Source organism: Thermobia domestica, chromosome 8, assembly GCF_964235325.1.
Source record: "Thermobia domestica chromosome 8, izTheDome1.hap1.1, whole genome shotgun sequence".
Classification (NCBI taxonomy): domain Eukaryota; kingdom Metazoa; phylum Arthropoda; class Insecta; order Zygentoma; family Lepismatidae; genus Thermobia; species Thermobia domestica.
The window spans coordinates 203,381,307-203,398,691 of NC_137461.1; the positions used below are offsets into that span (position 1 = coordinate 203,381,307).

The following is a 17,385-nucleotide window of genomic DNA, read 5'->3' on the forward strand; positions in this document are numbered from 1 at the left end:
CGCACACGGTGTTTGTCCTCCACAAAGTTCACTTGGCGGGGGCTGGGATCGAATAGCTTGGTGTACAGTGATATTTTGTACACTTAGGCTAGCTCTAAGACTCTAAAGAGGGAATTTGAAGTTAGTAAAGTTATAGAGGGTCCTCTTCTGAAGACATGAATTATGGTAAGGGTGAACAGTGCGAATTAAGGGACATTGAACCGGAGGTGATGAAGTGCACTCCAAAGAAAATAACATCTAGGAGATATCGTGGGATAGGGGACTCCCTCTTATCTCCCCGTTAAGTCACACACTCAAGGTAGTGGTTAAATAACATAAAAGGGCCGTATTTCAATTAAGTACTCATAACATACCAGAAGTCTACTTCTTTATCAGAAGCCCCATACGCTGCTATTGGAAGTCTTCGTTCAGCAAATCATTAGAGGCTGAAGCGCGACAGATTTTCATCAAGAAACCGGAAAAACCCTATACTACACTACACAGACTCCGAATTAAAGTTGTGAACAGTCCTTTGCGGAAAGAAGATGTTTGTGTTGGAATGTTGTCTTCTGGCAATGAAAGATGAAATAAGTAACAAAGACTATCGTCAAGTTGGAATCAGTCAGGGACTTTCGGACGAAAATGGTGATATTAGAGTTATGTTCTTGAAATCTTGTGGCGAAAAGGAATTCGAACTACGCCGAAGTTTAGAAAGTATACTAGTGACGTGCCGTAAGGGGGGTTTAGCGTGGTGATGGCCCCGGGCGCCGAAGTAAGGGGGCGAAACATTCGGTAGGAAAAGAAAAAGAAAGAAAAGGAGAGAAAAATACTTCACATATCAGTACAAATTAGTATGCACTTAAAACCTCTTCCTGTTTTAGAAATTGGTCCTATAATGTTCTCATGTTAGGAAAATACATGTGCACATAGATAAAATGGAAGAAAAATAATAAAAAGAATCCTCAAAATCAAGGAAAAGCAGGGTTTATTTTGGAAAAGTTTCTTACGGTTTGCCCCAACCATAGTGTCGCTTCGTGGCTGGTCTGTCGACCTCACTACTATGTATGGGGGCGCCGTCGTATACTCTCGCCCCGGGCGCGGATTTTCCCAGCACGGCATAATATGATTCATTTTCAACGTGATTGGTAAACTGCCAAATCCGATTATGAAAATTAAAGAATAACGTGAAGTTGTGTAGCAGTTTAGTTCCAGAGTTAATGTCACTGAAGCATAAGAAAAATAGACTTTTGTTGATGATCAATGTATCAACAGACCTACGTATTTAATACTGAAACTTCCTACATTCTTCTGATTTATATGTTTATTATTTTGTGTTTTTATTTTTTACATTGTACTACATCTGTAATTTTTTACCTATTAACATTGTAATATTTTGTTCTTTACATAATATGTTCATTAAAAGTGAAGTGGATTAAAGTTCATTCGCACTGTGTAACACCCGTTACAATTCGTGTAACACCCGTTACGGTATTGAACATTTTTTTTTAAATAAAGGCCATTACACTTATGGAATTTCTGATTGTAATATTCACAACATCATACTTTCAGAAAAGTGCAAACATAATTGGAAACAAATTTTGAGCTGGACATTCGCAGAGTTTGGCTTAACTTGACATGCATCTGAAAGTGCATGTCCAATTGCTGTAACGCCCGTTACGCCACATTTTTCACTCTCACTGAGTTGTGGTATCATGTATATGTAACAAATTAAGTGTTTACTAAAATACACAGACAAACGGTGATGTATCGAGGCAGTTTGATATATCTTGACCCAGTAAGGACATTTCTATAACAATTTCTATTCGTCCAAATGTAACACCCGTTACGATGGAATGGCCGATATATATATATTAGGGTGGTCCTTAATTTTCGATTTCCAAATTTCTTTGCTCCCAACCCCTAAATTGGTTCCATGTCGGACTAAATTAATCTGTGAAAAAAAATGGGCTCAATCGAAGAATATTTAACCGACCCCCAAGCGACCTAAACATCTGAATGATTTACAATGTATAGTATATGGCAAAAGTCTGTAATAAACTCTTGTAACTTAAAAATGGCTGAGGGAAAGGAATCATATCTTGGATAGAGGTTGTAGAAGTAGATCCATACCTGATACTGAGTAGGGACCGAGATGAGGCATATCTTTACGTTCACAATGTTGGATTCGGGCACAAAATTTTAAATAGAAATGACCTCGTATGATATATCATTTTGAGGCAGCTTTTGACGACAAACAGACGTCTGCCTTTATTTTCCACTTATCTCTGAACATGTAATAATTATCAACTATGGAAAATAAAAGCTCGGAAGTAATAAAACTTAATATTCTGTGAGTTTATATCTCTGTACGGGCTGCAGATTTATAAGATTGTTGAATAGTTTCCCTTATTTGAATTAAACCATAAAGTAAAGAAAGAAATGCACATGTCCATCTACTTGCAAAGAAGATGTGAACTTTCAACGTGGGTTGAATATATTGAAAAACATTGTGGTGGTGAATGATGTTGCAGAGAGAGGTGTAAAACTGATACAAGAATACGGGAACATTTTAACAAAGGACGAAAAAGAGAAACAATAGACATTGCAGATAGTCAGTGAACACAGAAAAATGTATCCAGATGCTACAAAAATTGGCTTAATGATGCAGTAGAATTTGGCTAATTATCCACAGCCTTCAGCTTTCTTTTATTATCATTTTAAATATTCATTATAATTTCATTTCATATAAATAATTTCAATATAGCCTGGTGTGTATTTCGACGGGATGTAATTATATAACAACATATATAATTATTTCCTTGTTAAATGTACGTAATAGTTTATTAATATTTCAGTAACCTATAAAGAAAAAAACAATACTGAAATATAATAAACTTTCAAAGCTAAAAAGAATTAAATGACCAGAGATAAGTTGAAAATATAGGAAAAGTGTGTTTTTATAATGAAAGGTTACCCAAAAATGATGTCACAAAACATAATTTTCATTTAAAATTTTGGGTCCGAATACAAAATTGCGGACTTCAAAATGATCGCCATCATGCTATTTCTCAGAGTCAGATGTGGATTACTTCCAATCCCTGTATCCAAGATTTGGTCCCTTTCCCTTCAGCCGCTTTAAAGTAAGAAGGACTTATTCCAGATTTTTCCTATATATTAACATATTGGATATGCATTCAAACTTTAGGTCGCTTGGGGGTCGGTTAAATATTCTTCGATTGAGCCCATTTTTTTCATGGATAAATTGGGTACGACATGGAACCAATTTAGGGGTTGGGAGCAAAGAAATTCGGAAAAAACAATTTCGCCATGTAATTAAGGATCACCCTAATATTATATATATATATATATATATATATATATATATATATATATCGAGAGAGAGAGGGAGAGAGACATTACATGTACAGAAAATAACTATTTCATATCTCATAACTGCATGTAAACATCTAAACACAACTTTGTAAGAACATTTAAAATTTATTGTATTAAAAATTTGAAAATTGCATAATTATTGAAAATCTTTTTTCAAAAATTACTAACAGCAATAGGGGTCTCAAGTGTTCAAAGACGAATACGTAATACATTTTCTGAACTGCAATTTTGACAAATTTACGATAATTCAGATTACTGTTGCAAAAGAATAATAAACCTAAATTTTTATTTTAAGCAAAATTTCGTTTTTAATATTTATAAGGGTATAGAGTAACAGCTGCTAAAATGGCGGCCCAATTTACATAAATCATTACGCTTTATTATTATTATTATTATCAATACGTATACGTTTTTAAATAGTAAGCAGAAGGTTTTACATGGTATAGGAAGTTGAAATTTTCTAAGACGGAGCATTTGAGAAACTAATTCTACTCCATGGCGTGCACAGGGTTATTGAAAAGTTTTATATTATTATAATTATGAATTTCTCTTAAAACATTTAGTACATAGTTATGAAATTTGTATAGTATATATTTTGACATATTACATAATATGAATATCTCATAGAAGAAGACAATTTGGCTAATTATCGACACTACGGAAAAACTGGATTAACTTTTGGAAAATTCAGTTTGAGTGATACAGATTTTTAGTAATAATTCTCACGAAACGGAAAATCTATCCCTGCCTGCAACCAAAATTTTCTTCTCCAGGAGGAATAAATTTACATTAACGCCAAATCATTGGCATCTTTTGTCAATCTCCATACTGATTAAGGAGGTCAAGAAGATGAGAAGGTAATACAGTAGCCCTGGACTTGTGTAAATTGATGCGTTTCGTAAATATTTACGTTAATTTAAATATTACATAAGTCGAATTTGTAAATGACTCTTTAATAAACGGCAATATTTATTATTATTACAATATATGTATATATAAGTATATTATTTTACATATGATTATTTTATAAACGTAACATCCAGCAGCAGTATTTGCTCGGATATAAACTTAAAATATAGGAAGTTATACAGTTAAATATAAAAACTCTTTTATACATAGTCTTCTATATCGCAAAATATATATTACGTGTTTCGTTGCATACTGCAACAGATATCAAAGACAAAAACAAATCCAAAAAATATCATCATACGCTCTAGTGATTGTAATTTTCGAGATTTATCACGTAACAGAGAATTGGCACTGTTGGGAAGTGCCTCGTGCAAAGATTAAACAAAGAGATGGGTTCAAAAATTCAGACAAGACTATGTTTGTATCTTTGTCTAAAATTGAAAGCTTTTGTTGCATTTCTGTAGAAATGAACTTTAAAACACTAAGCCTCATAGATAAAGCTAATTAATTTCTTGAAAGTCTACATACCCTGACATTCTGAAGACTAATTTTAACGATAAAAATTACTGCATTTCCAGTAATTTGGATGTGTCCACCTTCGATGTTGAAGTTTTTGTAATCCATTATACAGCCATCTGAAGCTCTTAAAGAAGCGTTCCAATCCAAGAACATTGCCTGCAATAATTGAAGAAACATTAATGAGTTTTAATGCATTAATTAAGACTTACTTATTTCGAATCATTATTTAAAGAAATTTACTTAGTATTATTATGTAACACGTATAACCACTTTCAAGCGTTTCGTATTTTTTGAGATTTCACCTTAAACGGTAATCTAGATTGTACCAATAAAAGTGAGTAGTAAGTCTTTAAAAATTTCCCCCAGCCCAGACAGCACGCATATATAACGCCGGGAACGATCGTAAATACAAGGTTGAATTAAACTAACTCAAGAGATAGTGTGACAAGCGGACTATTTAACACGGAGATCGCCAGTCAGTCTGTCTTCAGTCAGTTTTTAGTGGCATAGTACTCAACAACGTGTGATACATGAACTGTTATTGTCTGAGTTCGAACTTCGCCATAACGCTATGGCAGCAACCCAAAGTATTTGTCATGCGAAAAGGGAAGGTGAAGTGAATCACAGGACAGCAACTTTTTTGTTTCAGAAATTTTGTGCAGGTTGTAAAAATGCCGAAGAGCAGTCAAGGTTCAGCCGCTCTAGGGTAACACATTCTTAGGTCATACGACATGCCATTGAAAAAAAATCCACTCTTGTCAAACGAACTCTGTATGTTCCAGTCCAGTGTGTCACCTTCTTGAACTCGGAAAAACCATCCGAGGCTGCCGCACTGTGTCATATGACAACCCCAGCTCAGGCTCGGAGTATGCCAACAGCTGCTGCAAAATGAACGTGGTGTGAGTTCCGTGAAACAGATTGTCACATGCGACAAACAATAGACATTTTTACCGAAATAGAAATGTGTAAAACCAGTAGTTGAGGAAAGGCGAGAATGGTCGTCAATAGCGCCGTCTCGAGCATAAAGTCATGATCTGTGTGTGGCAGAACTACGAGAGGTCATTCACTTAAAGTACGTTCCTAACGGTTGTACCATGAACACCGACCTTTGTTCTGAACAGTTGGAGCGGATGTATGCTGCACTACACCAAAAAAAATATCATGCATTGGTGTACCGAAATTATGCCCTGTTGCAACAGGATAATGCAAAATCACACTCCGCGCGAAAAAACAACAAAAATTCAGAAAGTTGATGTCATCGAACTGATGCCACACTCGGCATATATTCTTGAATTTCCAATTTGGATTAGTAACTGTTTCGTTCTATGGCGCTGCCTTTCTGAAATCCGAATGCTTCATCAACCAGCAAGAGCTGGAAACAGCAGTGATTGACTCCTTTGTCTCTACGAACAAGACGTTGTATCGACATGGAATCGAAGAACTAGTAGAAAGGTGATTGCAAACAGTCCAATACAAAGAGCTATACTTTGATTGCCAGCCTAGTTTCATTGTACTATAATAAATATAGGTATGTTGTGTTACAGAAAGTTTCAAGAGCTATTACATATTCTTGTATAATAATAATTTAAAAGTTTATAATAAAAACTGTAGACACACCAAGAAATGCGAACTGACATTTGAAGGTTCTTACACACGTTCATTTTTATGATAAAATTGCCTTTTCCAGTTAAATTTTCTGAAGTTTGTAATTGTATTTCTGTACTTCTGATAATGAATGATTCTTGATAGAAAGAGATATAGCATTGAATAGGAAGGAAGAGAATAGTTTTAACCTTGAACAACCTCGAGACTTCTGTCTATTCCCATACTAAATACTACCAGGGGCCGCACTGGCTGTCACAGAACGCTCAGTTCTGGTGCGTGTGGCTCCTGGTTCGATTTCAGCTCACGTCAAGTATTCTTTGTGATGAACAAACATCATGTGCGTGGGTTTTCTCTGGGTTCTTCCGTTTCCTCCTACTTTCTTCATTCCACCATTTCATTCATTTTCATCATCATCCTCTGCTTTAACATACTCGGCATAACCATGGGACGTAAAAAAAATATTTCATACCAACCAAAATATTTCATTTCATTTCCATTTCTCAATACTGCCAATGCCATCCTTCTGTAGATTAGTAACAGGACAACGGACATGGGATAGATTATTATAGGCCTAATAGAGAAAGTTCTGTTGGTGAGAAACGCTAATGCCTAATAGTTAACAGTCGCCGCTCCGCTATGTTCCCACCTCAGGGCCGTCGCGTGAGCGGGGTGACGGGACGATTGCCCCGAGCGCCATGGCCAGGGGGGGGGGGGGCGTCTGGACGACAAATCAACAAACTTCAAGGAATTCAGATTATGTTGGTAAATGATTTTTTTTTAAAAAAAAAAGTAATTAATGTTAATTCAGATATTTTAATAATGATCAGGTCGCGGCTAAGTAAAATTTACTTATTTACTTCATAAGGACATACACTATTATACATACACAAACATACGTCGTTTGATTATGCAGAAGTTACTGCTTGACAATTGTTTTGAACTTGTTTTCGAACATACTAAATACAGTATATCTCCTACATGAAATCTAATTATTTCGTTATATGAAGCACACATTTTCCACAGGGAGACTTGTGTAATACGTTAGCTCTTGGTTTACTACAACAGAATGTCCCAGTACTTGCTGTTCTAGTCTTGCCTATTAGGACACGTAATAAGATAAGGGGCGATTAACTGAAACCCGTTCGTTCCATGTATTATTGGTACAGTGTGTAGGAAGATATTGTTTGTTTAATAGTGTGTAATGACTAATGTTCCTGTGTGTTGGGTGTAGGAATGTTGTTGATACGTGTTTCCGTTTTGCAAGTATAACGAGTGAAAGATGACGTTCAAGATCCCCAATCCGTTCAAACAGGACCAGCGTGCCGTCATCCAGTTTTTGAGTGCCGAAGGTTGTCAACCAGCTGAAGTGTTCCGGCGTATGAAAGACGTGTATGGTGATGCATGCGTCTCCAAAACAACAGTGGTGGACTGGGCCAGAATGTTTCGGAAGGTGCGTGAACAAACCACTGATTATCCCCGTCCTGGTCAAGCCAGTGTTGTTTCCACAGAAGACACGCGTGAAAAGATGAATGCGGCCATAGCTGCGGATAGACGCATTAGTATTCGATCCATAGCGAACGGGTTAAACATGGGTTACGGTACTGCTCAGAAAATTGTGAAAGATCTGGGGTATCATAAAGTGTGCGCGCAGTGGATCCCCAGGGTGTTGACGGAAGACCAAAAGTTGGTGCGTATGGGTTGCGCCATTGAACATTTGTCACGTTACCATTTGGAAGGTAACGACTTCTTGCTGCACATTGGTGCTGAGGATGAAACTTGGTGACATCATTTTGAACCAAGTTCAAAGTCTTCCAGTATGCAGTGGAAATACCCCTCATCTCCACGTCCCAAAAAGTTCAAGACGCAACAGTCTGCGGGGAAAGTTATGGTGTCTGTGTTCTTTGATTGCTATGGACCATTATTGCTCGACTTCAAATAACCAGGACAGTTCATCAACGCCGCACGCTACTGTCAGACCTTGACACAGTTACGGAGAGCCATCAAAAACAAAAGGCCTGGTTTATTGATCGCTGGAGTTATTGTGTTGCATGACAACGCGCGTCCACACGTTGCAAACCAAGTGCAGAATTTGTTTCGATTTGTTTCAATGCTTCAAGCGGGAAATGTTGCGACACCCGCCTGACCTTTCACCTTATGACTTTCGCATCTTTGAGCCTCTAAAGAAGGCATTGAAAGGCCAGAGATTTCAGTTTGATGCTAAGGTTCAGGACGCTGTGCGTAATTGGTTTGATAGTCAGCCGTCCAAATTTTACATGGACGGCATTTGCAAGTTAGTGACACAGTGGGACAAGTGTCTCAACGCTCATGGTGACTTCTTCTGAACAATATTCTGTTTGAAAACTAAAATTCGTTACTACGTTTTCATAGGGGATACTTCAGATAGAAACAGGTTTTCTTGTATGCACGCATTTTTTTTAAAATTTAAACTGTATATCTTCTGTTGTATCCGAGTATTTAGTGACATTTGGTGTCCAAACCGTACAACAGTATTTTAATTTTGACCTCTCATACGAAAAATACAGAGCGTTCAAAAAGTCTCTCTACATCTGAATCGTGGCAAGTCAAAGTCGCATTCAAAGTCACATGAAATAAAATTTTATGCGAAAGTTTGCAACACTGCTATATTATCGCCTTGCGTGAAGTTCCTTTCTTAGATTCCAGTCGACAAAGTGACGTTGAAGTGATTGTTGCATCTAGTTAGCGGTCTCTGAAACAATGATGTTAACTTTGGAACAACGAATATTCCTGGTAGAACATGTGTTCCGTGAATAAGGTGAGTACTAACAGACAGTCAAAGATAAGTTTGCAGCTAGGTTTCCGGATAATCTGTTCCGAATCGTCACACTGTATGGGCACTGAATCGATAAATTTAGAGACATTGGAACGGTAATGGACTATGATCGAAGTGGTAGACCGACAGTGCTCGATGAAGAAAAAAATGCTACACATATCGGATGCAATAAACCACTTCGAAAACTTGCCCAGGAAGAAGCAATAAATGTTGGTACGGCACAAAAGGCGGTTCGTAAGAAACTGCGTCTTATCCCGTATAAGGTGAGAGCGGTGCAGCAGTTACTTTCTCCCGACAGTGTAAAACGAGTGCAGTATTGTGAATGGTTTACACGGTTTGTTATGGACAAGTCTGACGATGTTTTGGATTTTTTTTTTTTTTTACTGATGAGGCCTGGTTTCATTTATCAGGTGACGTCAATGCCCAGAATGTCATACATGAAGTTCTTCTGCATGACCAGAAGGTAGGGGTGTGGATTGCAATATCCAGAAGAAGAATAGTCGGACCCATATTTTTCAGGCAAACAATAGATTCAACTCGTTATTGTGAAATTATTCACCAGGTCATGGGAGAACTAACGGAAGACGAAATTTGTAATGCTTGGATACAAGATGGCGCTACGGCACATACAGCTCGCAAATCCATGAAATTACTGCAAGAGGTTTTTGGAGATCGAATAATTTCAAAGGGATTGTGGCCACCTCGTTCTCCTGACTTGTCTCCTCCGGATTTTTACTTCCGGGGTTATGAAAAGAATTCTGTTTATAAAGGGAACCCCCACACGCTACAAGAACTCAAAACAGCTATTCGAGATTTTGCTCATAGCATTCCACATGAACAACTTGTGAGAGTATTTGAGAACAAGAAGAAACGTGTGCAAGCATGTTTGGAGGCTCATGGGGACATTTCCAACATTTGCTGTGAAAATGTGTGTTAAAATGTGTGTGTATACGCTACGCCCTGTACATAGTGCTTTTATGCCATAACATATAATAAATTTTGAGTAAAATAATTTTCTCGTTGCTTTGAATATGTGACAATTCAGGTGTATAGAGACTTTTTGAACGCCCTGTATAACCTCATAAATGTTGATTTTTTGTAGAAAACCTGCCCTATGCTATAAATTAAACCTAGGTTTCTATATGCACTACTTGTTATTGCATCAACGTATTGAGCAAAGGTTAATTTGCTATCAAATATAACTCCTATATTTTTGATAAATTTGGGGTAAACAAGGAAGTGCCCCCAATTTGAGAGATTTTAATACACAGAGGAATATCATTAATAACAAGAAGAAACAAGGCGGGACCTAGGTTAGATCCTTGAGAGACTCCCAATAGAGTATTGAACTTGAAAATTACCGGTAATGTAAAACATGGCCTAGGATTATTCAAGTGGAACTCTTTCCAGCCCTCTGTGAGAAGAGCTTAAAACAAAATCTTGGAACTTAATATTTGTATCGTTATTTGTATATTCTATGCTATTACTATGTTGATCTATATCAAGTTCAAAATAAACAAGAATACCACTCGATTTCAATAATGCAAAACCATGTGTTAATTAACTTTTATGTTTTAACTAGTACCAAATTCTTTTGTCTTACATTATGATCTTACATTCCATTTTTAGATCTAGGAGTACAGAATACTCTCTGGTTGTTTCTCATAATACACTTGGGGAGGACTGGGAATTCTCGCCCCGGGCGACTACAACGCACGTGACGGTCCTGTCGCACCTGCCTGCCTTTATTTGAAAACGGGTAGTAATGATGCTGAACCTGAATATGATTTCCTCTTTATTATTAATACAAGGGCGTATTAAATGTAGGTTCACTCGAGGACAGAGTTCTATCAAATAGAAAATTTAAAGGTACGTCTGCTCGAGTAAAGTCCTAACGAACCTAACCTAACCTGACAATGTAAGGCATCTGTCAGAATTTGGTAGAACACTCTGCTCGAGTAATTTAAACTTATAATCCTAACTATATAAAAAACTACATGAGCTGACATAAATTATTGAGCACTTCCTGTAGGGCTACAATGATTAAATTTGGCATGATTGTAGCTTTCCGGAACTAACCCACAGGAAAATTGTCAAAAGTGAATATTTTTAATTCTTAGGGGGTCTAAAGAGGGGATGAATAATTTCCCCATGTTATTTAAATGGACTTTTTTTTTTGACTTATAATCTCATGTTTTAGGTACTTAGAATTGGAATAAAAACTTCAGATTCGGTATGCTTACACATTTTCGTTAGCACTACCTAAGTAAATCAGTACAAGTAAAAAATTCCGACCTTAGAGTGGTTTTATATGGAACTGAAAAATCTTTCCCATGTTATTTATATGGGACACCTTTTACACCCTCAAATTATTGGGCACTTCCTGCAGGGCTACAATGATTAAATTTGATGTGATTATAGCTTTTCGGAACAAACCCACAGGAAAATTGCCAAAAGTGAATATTTTTAATTTTTAGGGGGTCTAAAGAGGGGATGAAGAATTTCCCCATGTTATTTAAATGAGTCTTTTTCTGGACCTATAATCTCATGTTTTAGGTACTTAGAATTGGAATAAAAACTTCAGATTCGGTATGCTTGTACGTTTTCGTTAGCTTTACGTAAGTGAATCGTCAGAAATGAAAATTTCTAACCGTAAAGCGGTTTTATGGAGAACTGAAAAATCTTTCCAATGTTATTTATGTGGGACGTCTTCTATACCCCAAAATGTTTAGGCACTTCCGGCAAGATTAGAATGATGGAATTTGGCATGATTGTAGCCTTCCAGGACTAACCGACAGAAAAATTGCCAAAAGTAAAAAAATTCCAACTTTAGAGTGGTTTTATAGGGAACTGAAAAATCTTTTCCATGTTATTTATATGGGACACCTTTTACACCCTCAAATTATTGAGCACTTCCTGCAGGGCTACAATGATTAAATTTGACATGATTGTGGCTTTTCGGGACAAACCCACAGGAAAATTGCCAAAAGTGAATATTTTTAATTTTTAGGGGGTCTAAAGAGGGGATGAAGAATTTCCCCATGTTATTTAAATGAGACTTTTTCTGGACCTATAATCTCATGTTTTAGGTAGTTAGAATTGGAATAAAAACTTCAGGTTTGATATGCTTGTACGTTTTCGTTAGCTTTACGTAAGTGAATCATCAAAAATGAAAATTTCTAACCGTAAAGTGGTTTTATGGGGAACTGAAAAGTCTTTCCAATGTTATTTATATGGGACGTCTTCTATACCCCAAAATGTTTAGGCACTTCCGGCAAGATTAGAATGATGAAATTTGGCATGATTGTAGCCTTCCAGGACTAACCGACAGAAAAATTGCCAAAAGTAAAAAATTCCAACTTTAGAGTGGTTTTATAGGGAACTGAAAAATATTTTCCATGTTATTTATATGGGACACCTTTTACACCCTCAAATTATTGAGCACTTCCTGCAGGGCTACAATGATTAAATTTGACATGATTGTGGCTTTTCGGGACAAACCCACAGGAATATTGCCAAAAGTGAATATTTTTAATTTTTCAGGGGTCGAAAGGGGATGAAGAAATTCCTATGCTATTTAAATGGGCGTTTTCTTGGGATACAAAATCTTATCTTTCAGATAGTTGAGATAGGAAAAAAAAGAAAGTCGGTAGAATTCCGCTCCGCTGCAGCTGCCTTTGTCCCCACTTTGAACTCATATTGCATACACGCCCTTATGACGCTCTGTGGAGGTCTCATTCATTCTGTTCTTACGCAAGTTCACAATGTAACTGAACTACCATAACCAGGTAGTATGCTGCACATGCGCAAAACAACAGCTGACCTTCGTCTTATCCTCATTCGCATTCAACTCACGGTGGGAGGTCCAATTGAACACAGACCTCCACAAAAGCGACAGAACTTTCTTGCTTACCTTTATAAATTAACAGAAATTAAAAATTCCAACTTTGGTGGGGTTTATTTATAGGAACTACTTTTATATCTCAAAATTATTGGGCAATTTCTTTAGGATTACAATGATTAAATTTGGCATGTCAAAGGAAAATTGCCAAAAGTGAATATTTTTAGTTTTTAGGGGATTTTTGAAACGGGTATTACGGAACGTGTTTGTTACAGTTGCTTTGTATGTTGTATTCTTGTTGATCTCTTGTTAAAATGCACGGTTATTGTTACCTTAAGTTATCGTTATAGCGGTTGCTGTTAATAGTTTAATTTTATTTAATGTTATTTGTTTTAAACAGTTGTGCACTACATATCAAATCAGTACCTCCGATAATTGTAATCGTTCCAAGGACAAGAACCTGCGCTCTCTATACAGCGCATCATTCGCATATGAGCACGAATCTCCTTGACATTCCTGGAAACATCTGTACATGTTCATTACAGACAAAAGTTATAGACGCCGTGATAAAAATTGGCAAATGATACTATAAAAGGGAGATTTTTTCGATTATTTTTTCAATATCTCGGACCGTTTGCAAGATTTGAACCTACTTCCGTTTGAAGTTTCTAATTCATGTATGATAAGTGTATTCTTTCTTCTTGCATTCAGTATGTAATAAGCAAACAGATTACATACACAATTAATTACAATGTCAGTTATAGATGGTGTTCAATGGGCAAAACACTGCAAAAATAAAAGTTCGTCTTAGACTGCAGAAATGGTTATCGCTCCTATTTGGGCATAAAACAAACGTCTGAGACATATACAACCCCAATATACAACGATGTGGTGTTGCAATGCATAATGCTTAGGATATGATGCTTTTTTTTTTTTTAATTTCAACACTTCCAGTGTACCCGTAAAAATGTAATAAAGAAATAACAACTATACCCAGGGAACAACACCATTGGACTTTCATTTCGGAGTATGATACATGTCTGCTGCAAAAATTCCTTTTCACTTATACTTGATAGTAACATAAGAGTCTACGCAAAAAGAAATCCCTTTAAGCTTCTTTATGCAGAATGCTTGGTGCCTGTCCAAATACAAATCATATTGAACTTCATTTTCACACTATGATACGAACCTTCCCAGACACAAATACCACTTACGTTCCAGCTTTTTAGTATAGGAAAGACATGACGAAGCAAAAGCTTTCATTCAAAGGAGTATGCGTGTAGCAGGATACCACAGGGGTGGTGTGGAAATACTATAAAGTTACAAGAAAAAAAATCGACCTTTGTCTTACAAATATGCAAGAGTTATGGTCGAACAAAAATCCCAGATTTCTTTTTTGAACATTATAAATAAGAAGAAAAAAAAACTCTGAAAATGAAAATCCAACATCATCATTCATTATATAATAAGTCGATAAATTGTGGTTGACAAAGGTTGCTATAAAAAATAAACTGTGAGTTATTAAGCAGAGTATTAAGGAGCAAAGGATGATAAATATGAGATCTGGGGATGTTGGGCCGATTTAAGGAAGCATTAAGAATAAATGCACGAACATATGACATACGAGGCCGTAGGCCGAGCAAATACGGGGGTCTGGGGGCGAAGCCCCCATCTGGCCAAAGGCTAGTTACTTATATAAAATTGTATTTATTCCAGATAAGCATAATACAATTTAGTAACTAACATGGACCTAATATAAGTACGGACAATTGTTGCCGTTTACCTTTAGGAAAATGCAACATTAGAAAGCCTTTTCGCCAATCTACATGAAGAATTCTATTAATGAAAGGCCAAAGCCATATTTAGATTTGAGCATTAATACTCGTATTTGTATACCCACAAGTTAGTTGGTATGTCAACTAAAATATTATTATTATTATTATTATTATTATTATTATTATTATTATTAGTAGTAGTAGTAGTAGTAGTAGTAGTAGTAGTAGTAGTAGTAGTAGTAGTAGTAGTAGTAGTAGTAGTAGTAGTAGTAGTAGTAGTAGTAGTAGTAGTAGTAGTAGTAGTAGTAGTAGTAGTAGTAGTAGTAGTAGTAGTAGTAGTAGTAGTAGTAGTAGTAGTAGTAGTAGTAGTAGTAGTAGTAGTAGTAGTAGTAGTAGTAGTAGTAGTAGTAGTAGTAGTAGTAGTAGTAGTAGTAGTAATAATAATAATAATAATAATAAACTTTATTTTTAGTGCCGTAAACAGCTCATTGGCAAAAATATAGCACTATGTTAAGACCATTATACAATCATTTAAAACAGACCAGAAAATTTGTGATATAGAATGAATATTAGCAGGTTAAGACCCTTGTCAGAAGTTTAATATATTCACGTTACAAGATTAAAGCTGATTATAAAATAAGATTAAAATAGCTACAGTCAATATCATAAAATACTATTTACAGAACTACGGAAATTAAAGCTTCATTTAACTATCGTTTAAATAATGAGTCAACCTTGTTTAAAATTTCGTATCCTCTACGTAAAAGATTCTAGATACCTATTGTCACATTTCCATATAAAATATTGGTTTTTTGAGTAAAATGGGATAACTAAAGATATTCTGAAGATACATAACAACAATAAAATCAAGACCCTTATCATAAAGTTAAAACAGTTTAACCTTTGGAAAAAATATAATGAAATATAATAATTGTTCTATTGTTTCTCCCAACATAGGTTCATTTTAAACTGTTATAAGACATTGTCACTTTTCACAATATTTCACGTTTTGAATTTAGTGCTACCAATGTCGACTGACTTCTTACACTATAACACGGCACTCTTATTCCTATATTTTCCAAGCAGTAATCGCTACTATATTTACTATCCAATACCATTTGAATAAAGTATTTATCCATAAAATTTCTTCTTTCTGCTAGAGATTGGAGTCCCCAAAAAGTTAACCAATATTCATACTCGTGTGAATAGCAGTCCTTTTTCATTTTATAACATAGTAGTCATATAAAACATTTCTGTACTGCTTCAAGTTTGTTAATAAGTATATTAGACAAACTGTTCCAAACGACTGAACCAAATTCAAGTTTGGATCTAACAAGTGTCTTATATAAGTACACATAAGAACTACCATTTATAAAACCAGGGCATTGATTAAAGATAAACCCTATTGTTTTTCTCGTTGATTGCACTAAATCATTTATGTGATTACTAAATTTCAATTGTTTGTCATAAATACTACCAAGATCTTTAATTTGTTCTAATTTGTTTATTCTTACTCCATGAATTTTATATTTGCTGACAAATTTTATATTCACGGCAACTTCTCATTGTCACGAGACTATCTCACTGAACGTGAACAACGTGTTGTTCTCTCTGAATCTGCTTCGAATTTTGTTCCTGTTCTTTCTGGTGTTCCCCAGGGTAGTGTTCTGGGCCCACTTCTTTTCCTTCTCTTCATACATGATCTCCCGTCTTATCTTAAGTTATCTGACACCAAAATTCTTCTCTTTGCTGTCGACTGCAAATTATTTCGGGAAATTAGGGTTGCTCAAGATGTGATTGAACTCCAAAAAAACCTCTCAGATCTTCTGAACTGGTGTAACATGTGTAGATACAAAATCTCTTCTACCTACTTCATTGAAGATGATCCTATTGCTAAGGTCTCATCTCAGAAGGATCTCGAGGTTGTGTTCGACGAAAAACTTCTGTTTACTGATCACACTGCTGCCATGACCAAGAGTGCTATACGATTATTAAGTGTCCTGTACAGGTTTACCGAGATTAGGGATATTACAGCCTTAAGTATATTCTATAAAACGTTTATTTCAACCAAAATAGAATACTGTTCCACCATTTGGAGTATGGTTAGCGTATCAAATCTCTCTCGCATTGACTCAGTTCTAAATTTCTTTCTTGCCATTGTCAGGAAAAGAATACCTTCTGTACGCTGTTTAAGTAAACCTGAATTGTTGACTGTTCTTGGCATCCGTACACCTTCATCTCGTCGTATACTACTTGATATGATGTTTCTTCAGAGCTCTACATGGGAAATTTAGAACTGAAGAACTAATCTCTAAATTTAATATTCGGGTACCTGCAAGAAGAACTAGAAATAGTGAACTACTTCATTGCAACAAGCCTCGATTATCAATTATTCAGCGTTATTTGTTTTATAGACTGGCTTCTGAATTTAACTCCATTGCTTCTGACGTGGATATTTTTTAATCTGAGAATGTATTCCGACGGGAAATTATGGAACCTTGGTTTTATTTCAATTTGTTATTGCTACACTTATGGACCTTTATATAGCTTTT

At 35.8% G+C, this 17,385-nt stretch overlaps 1 protein-coding gene across 2 annotated transcripts in view; it reads right to left on the bottom strand.

Moving 5' to 3' along the window:
• Positions 1-17,385, bottom strand: part of LOC145693410 (uncharacterized) — a 185,817-nt gene that overhangs the window by 19,945 nt on the left and 148,487 nt on the right. For both annotated transcript variants that reach the window (XM_081769380.1, XM_081769381.1), the window contains exon 3: positions 4,810-4,956. In XM_081769380.1, coding sequence (XP_081625506.1) covers positions 4,810-4,956 — 147 coding nt within the window. The remainder of the gene's footprint in view (positions 1-4,809; positions 4,957-17,385) is intronic.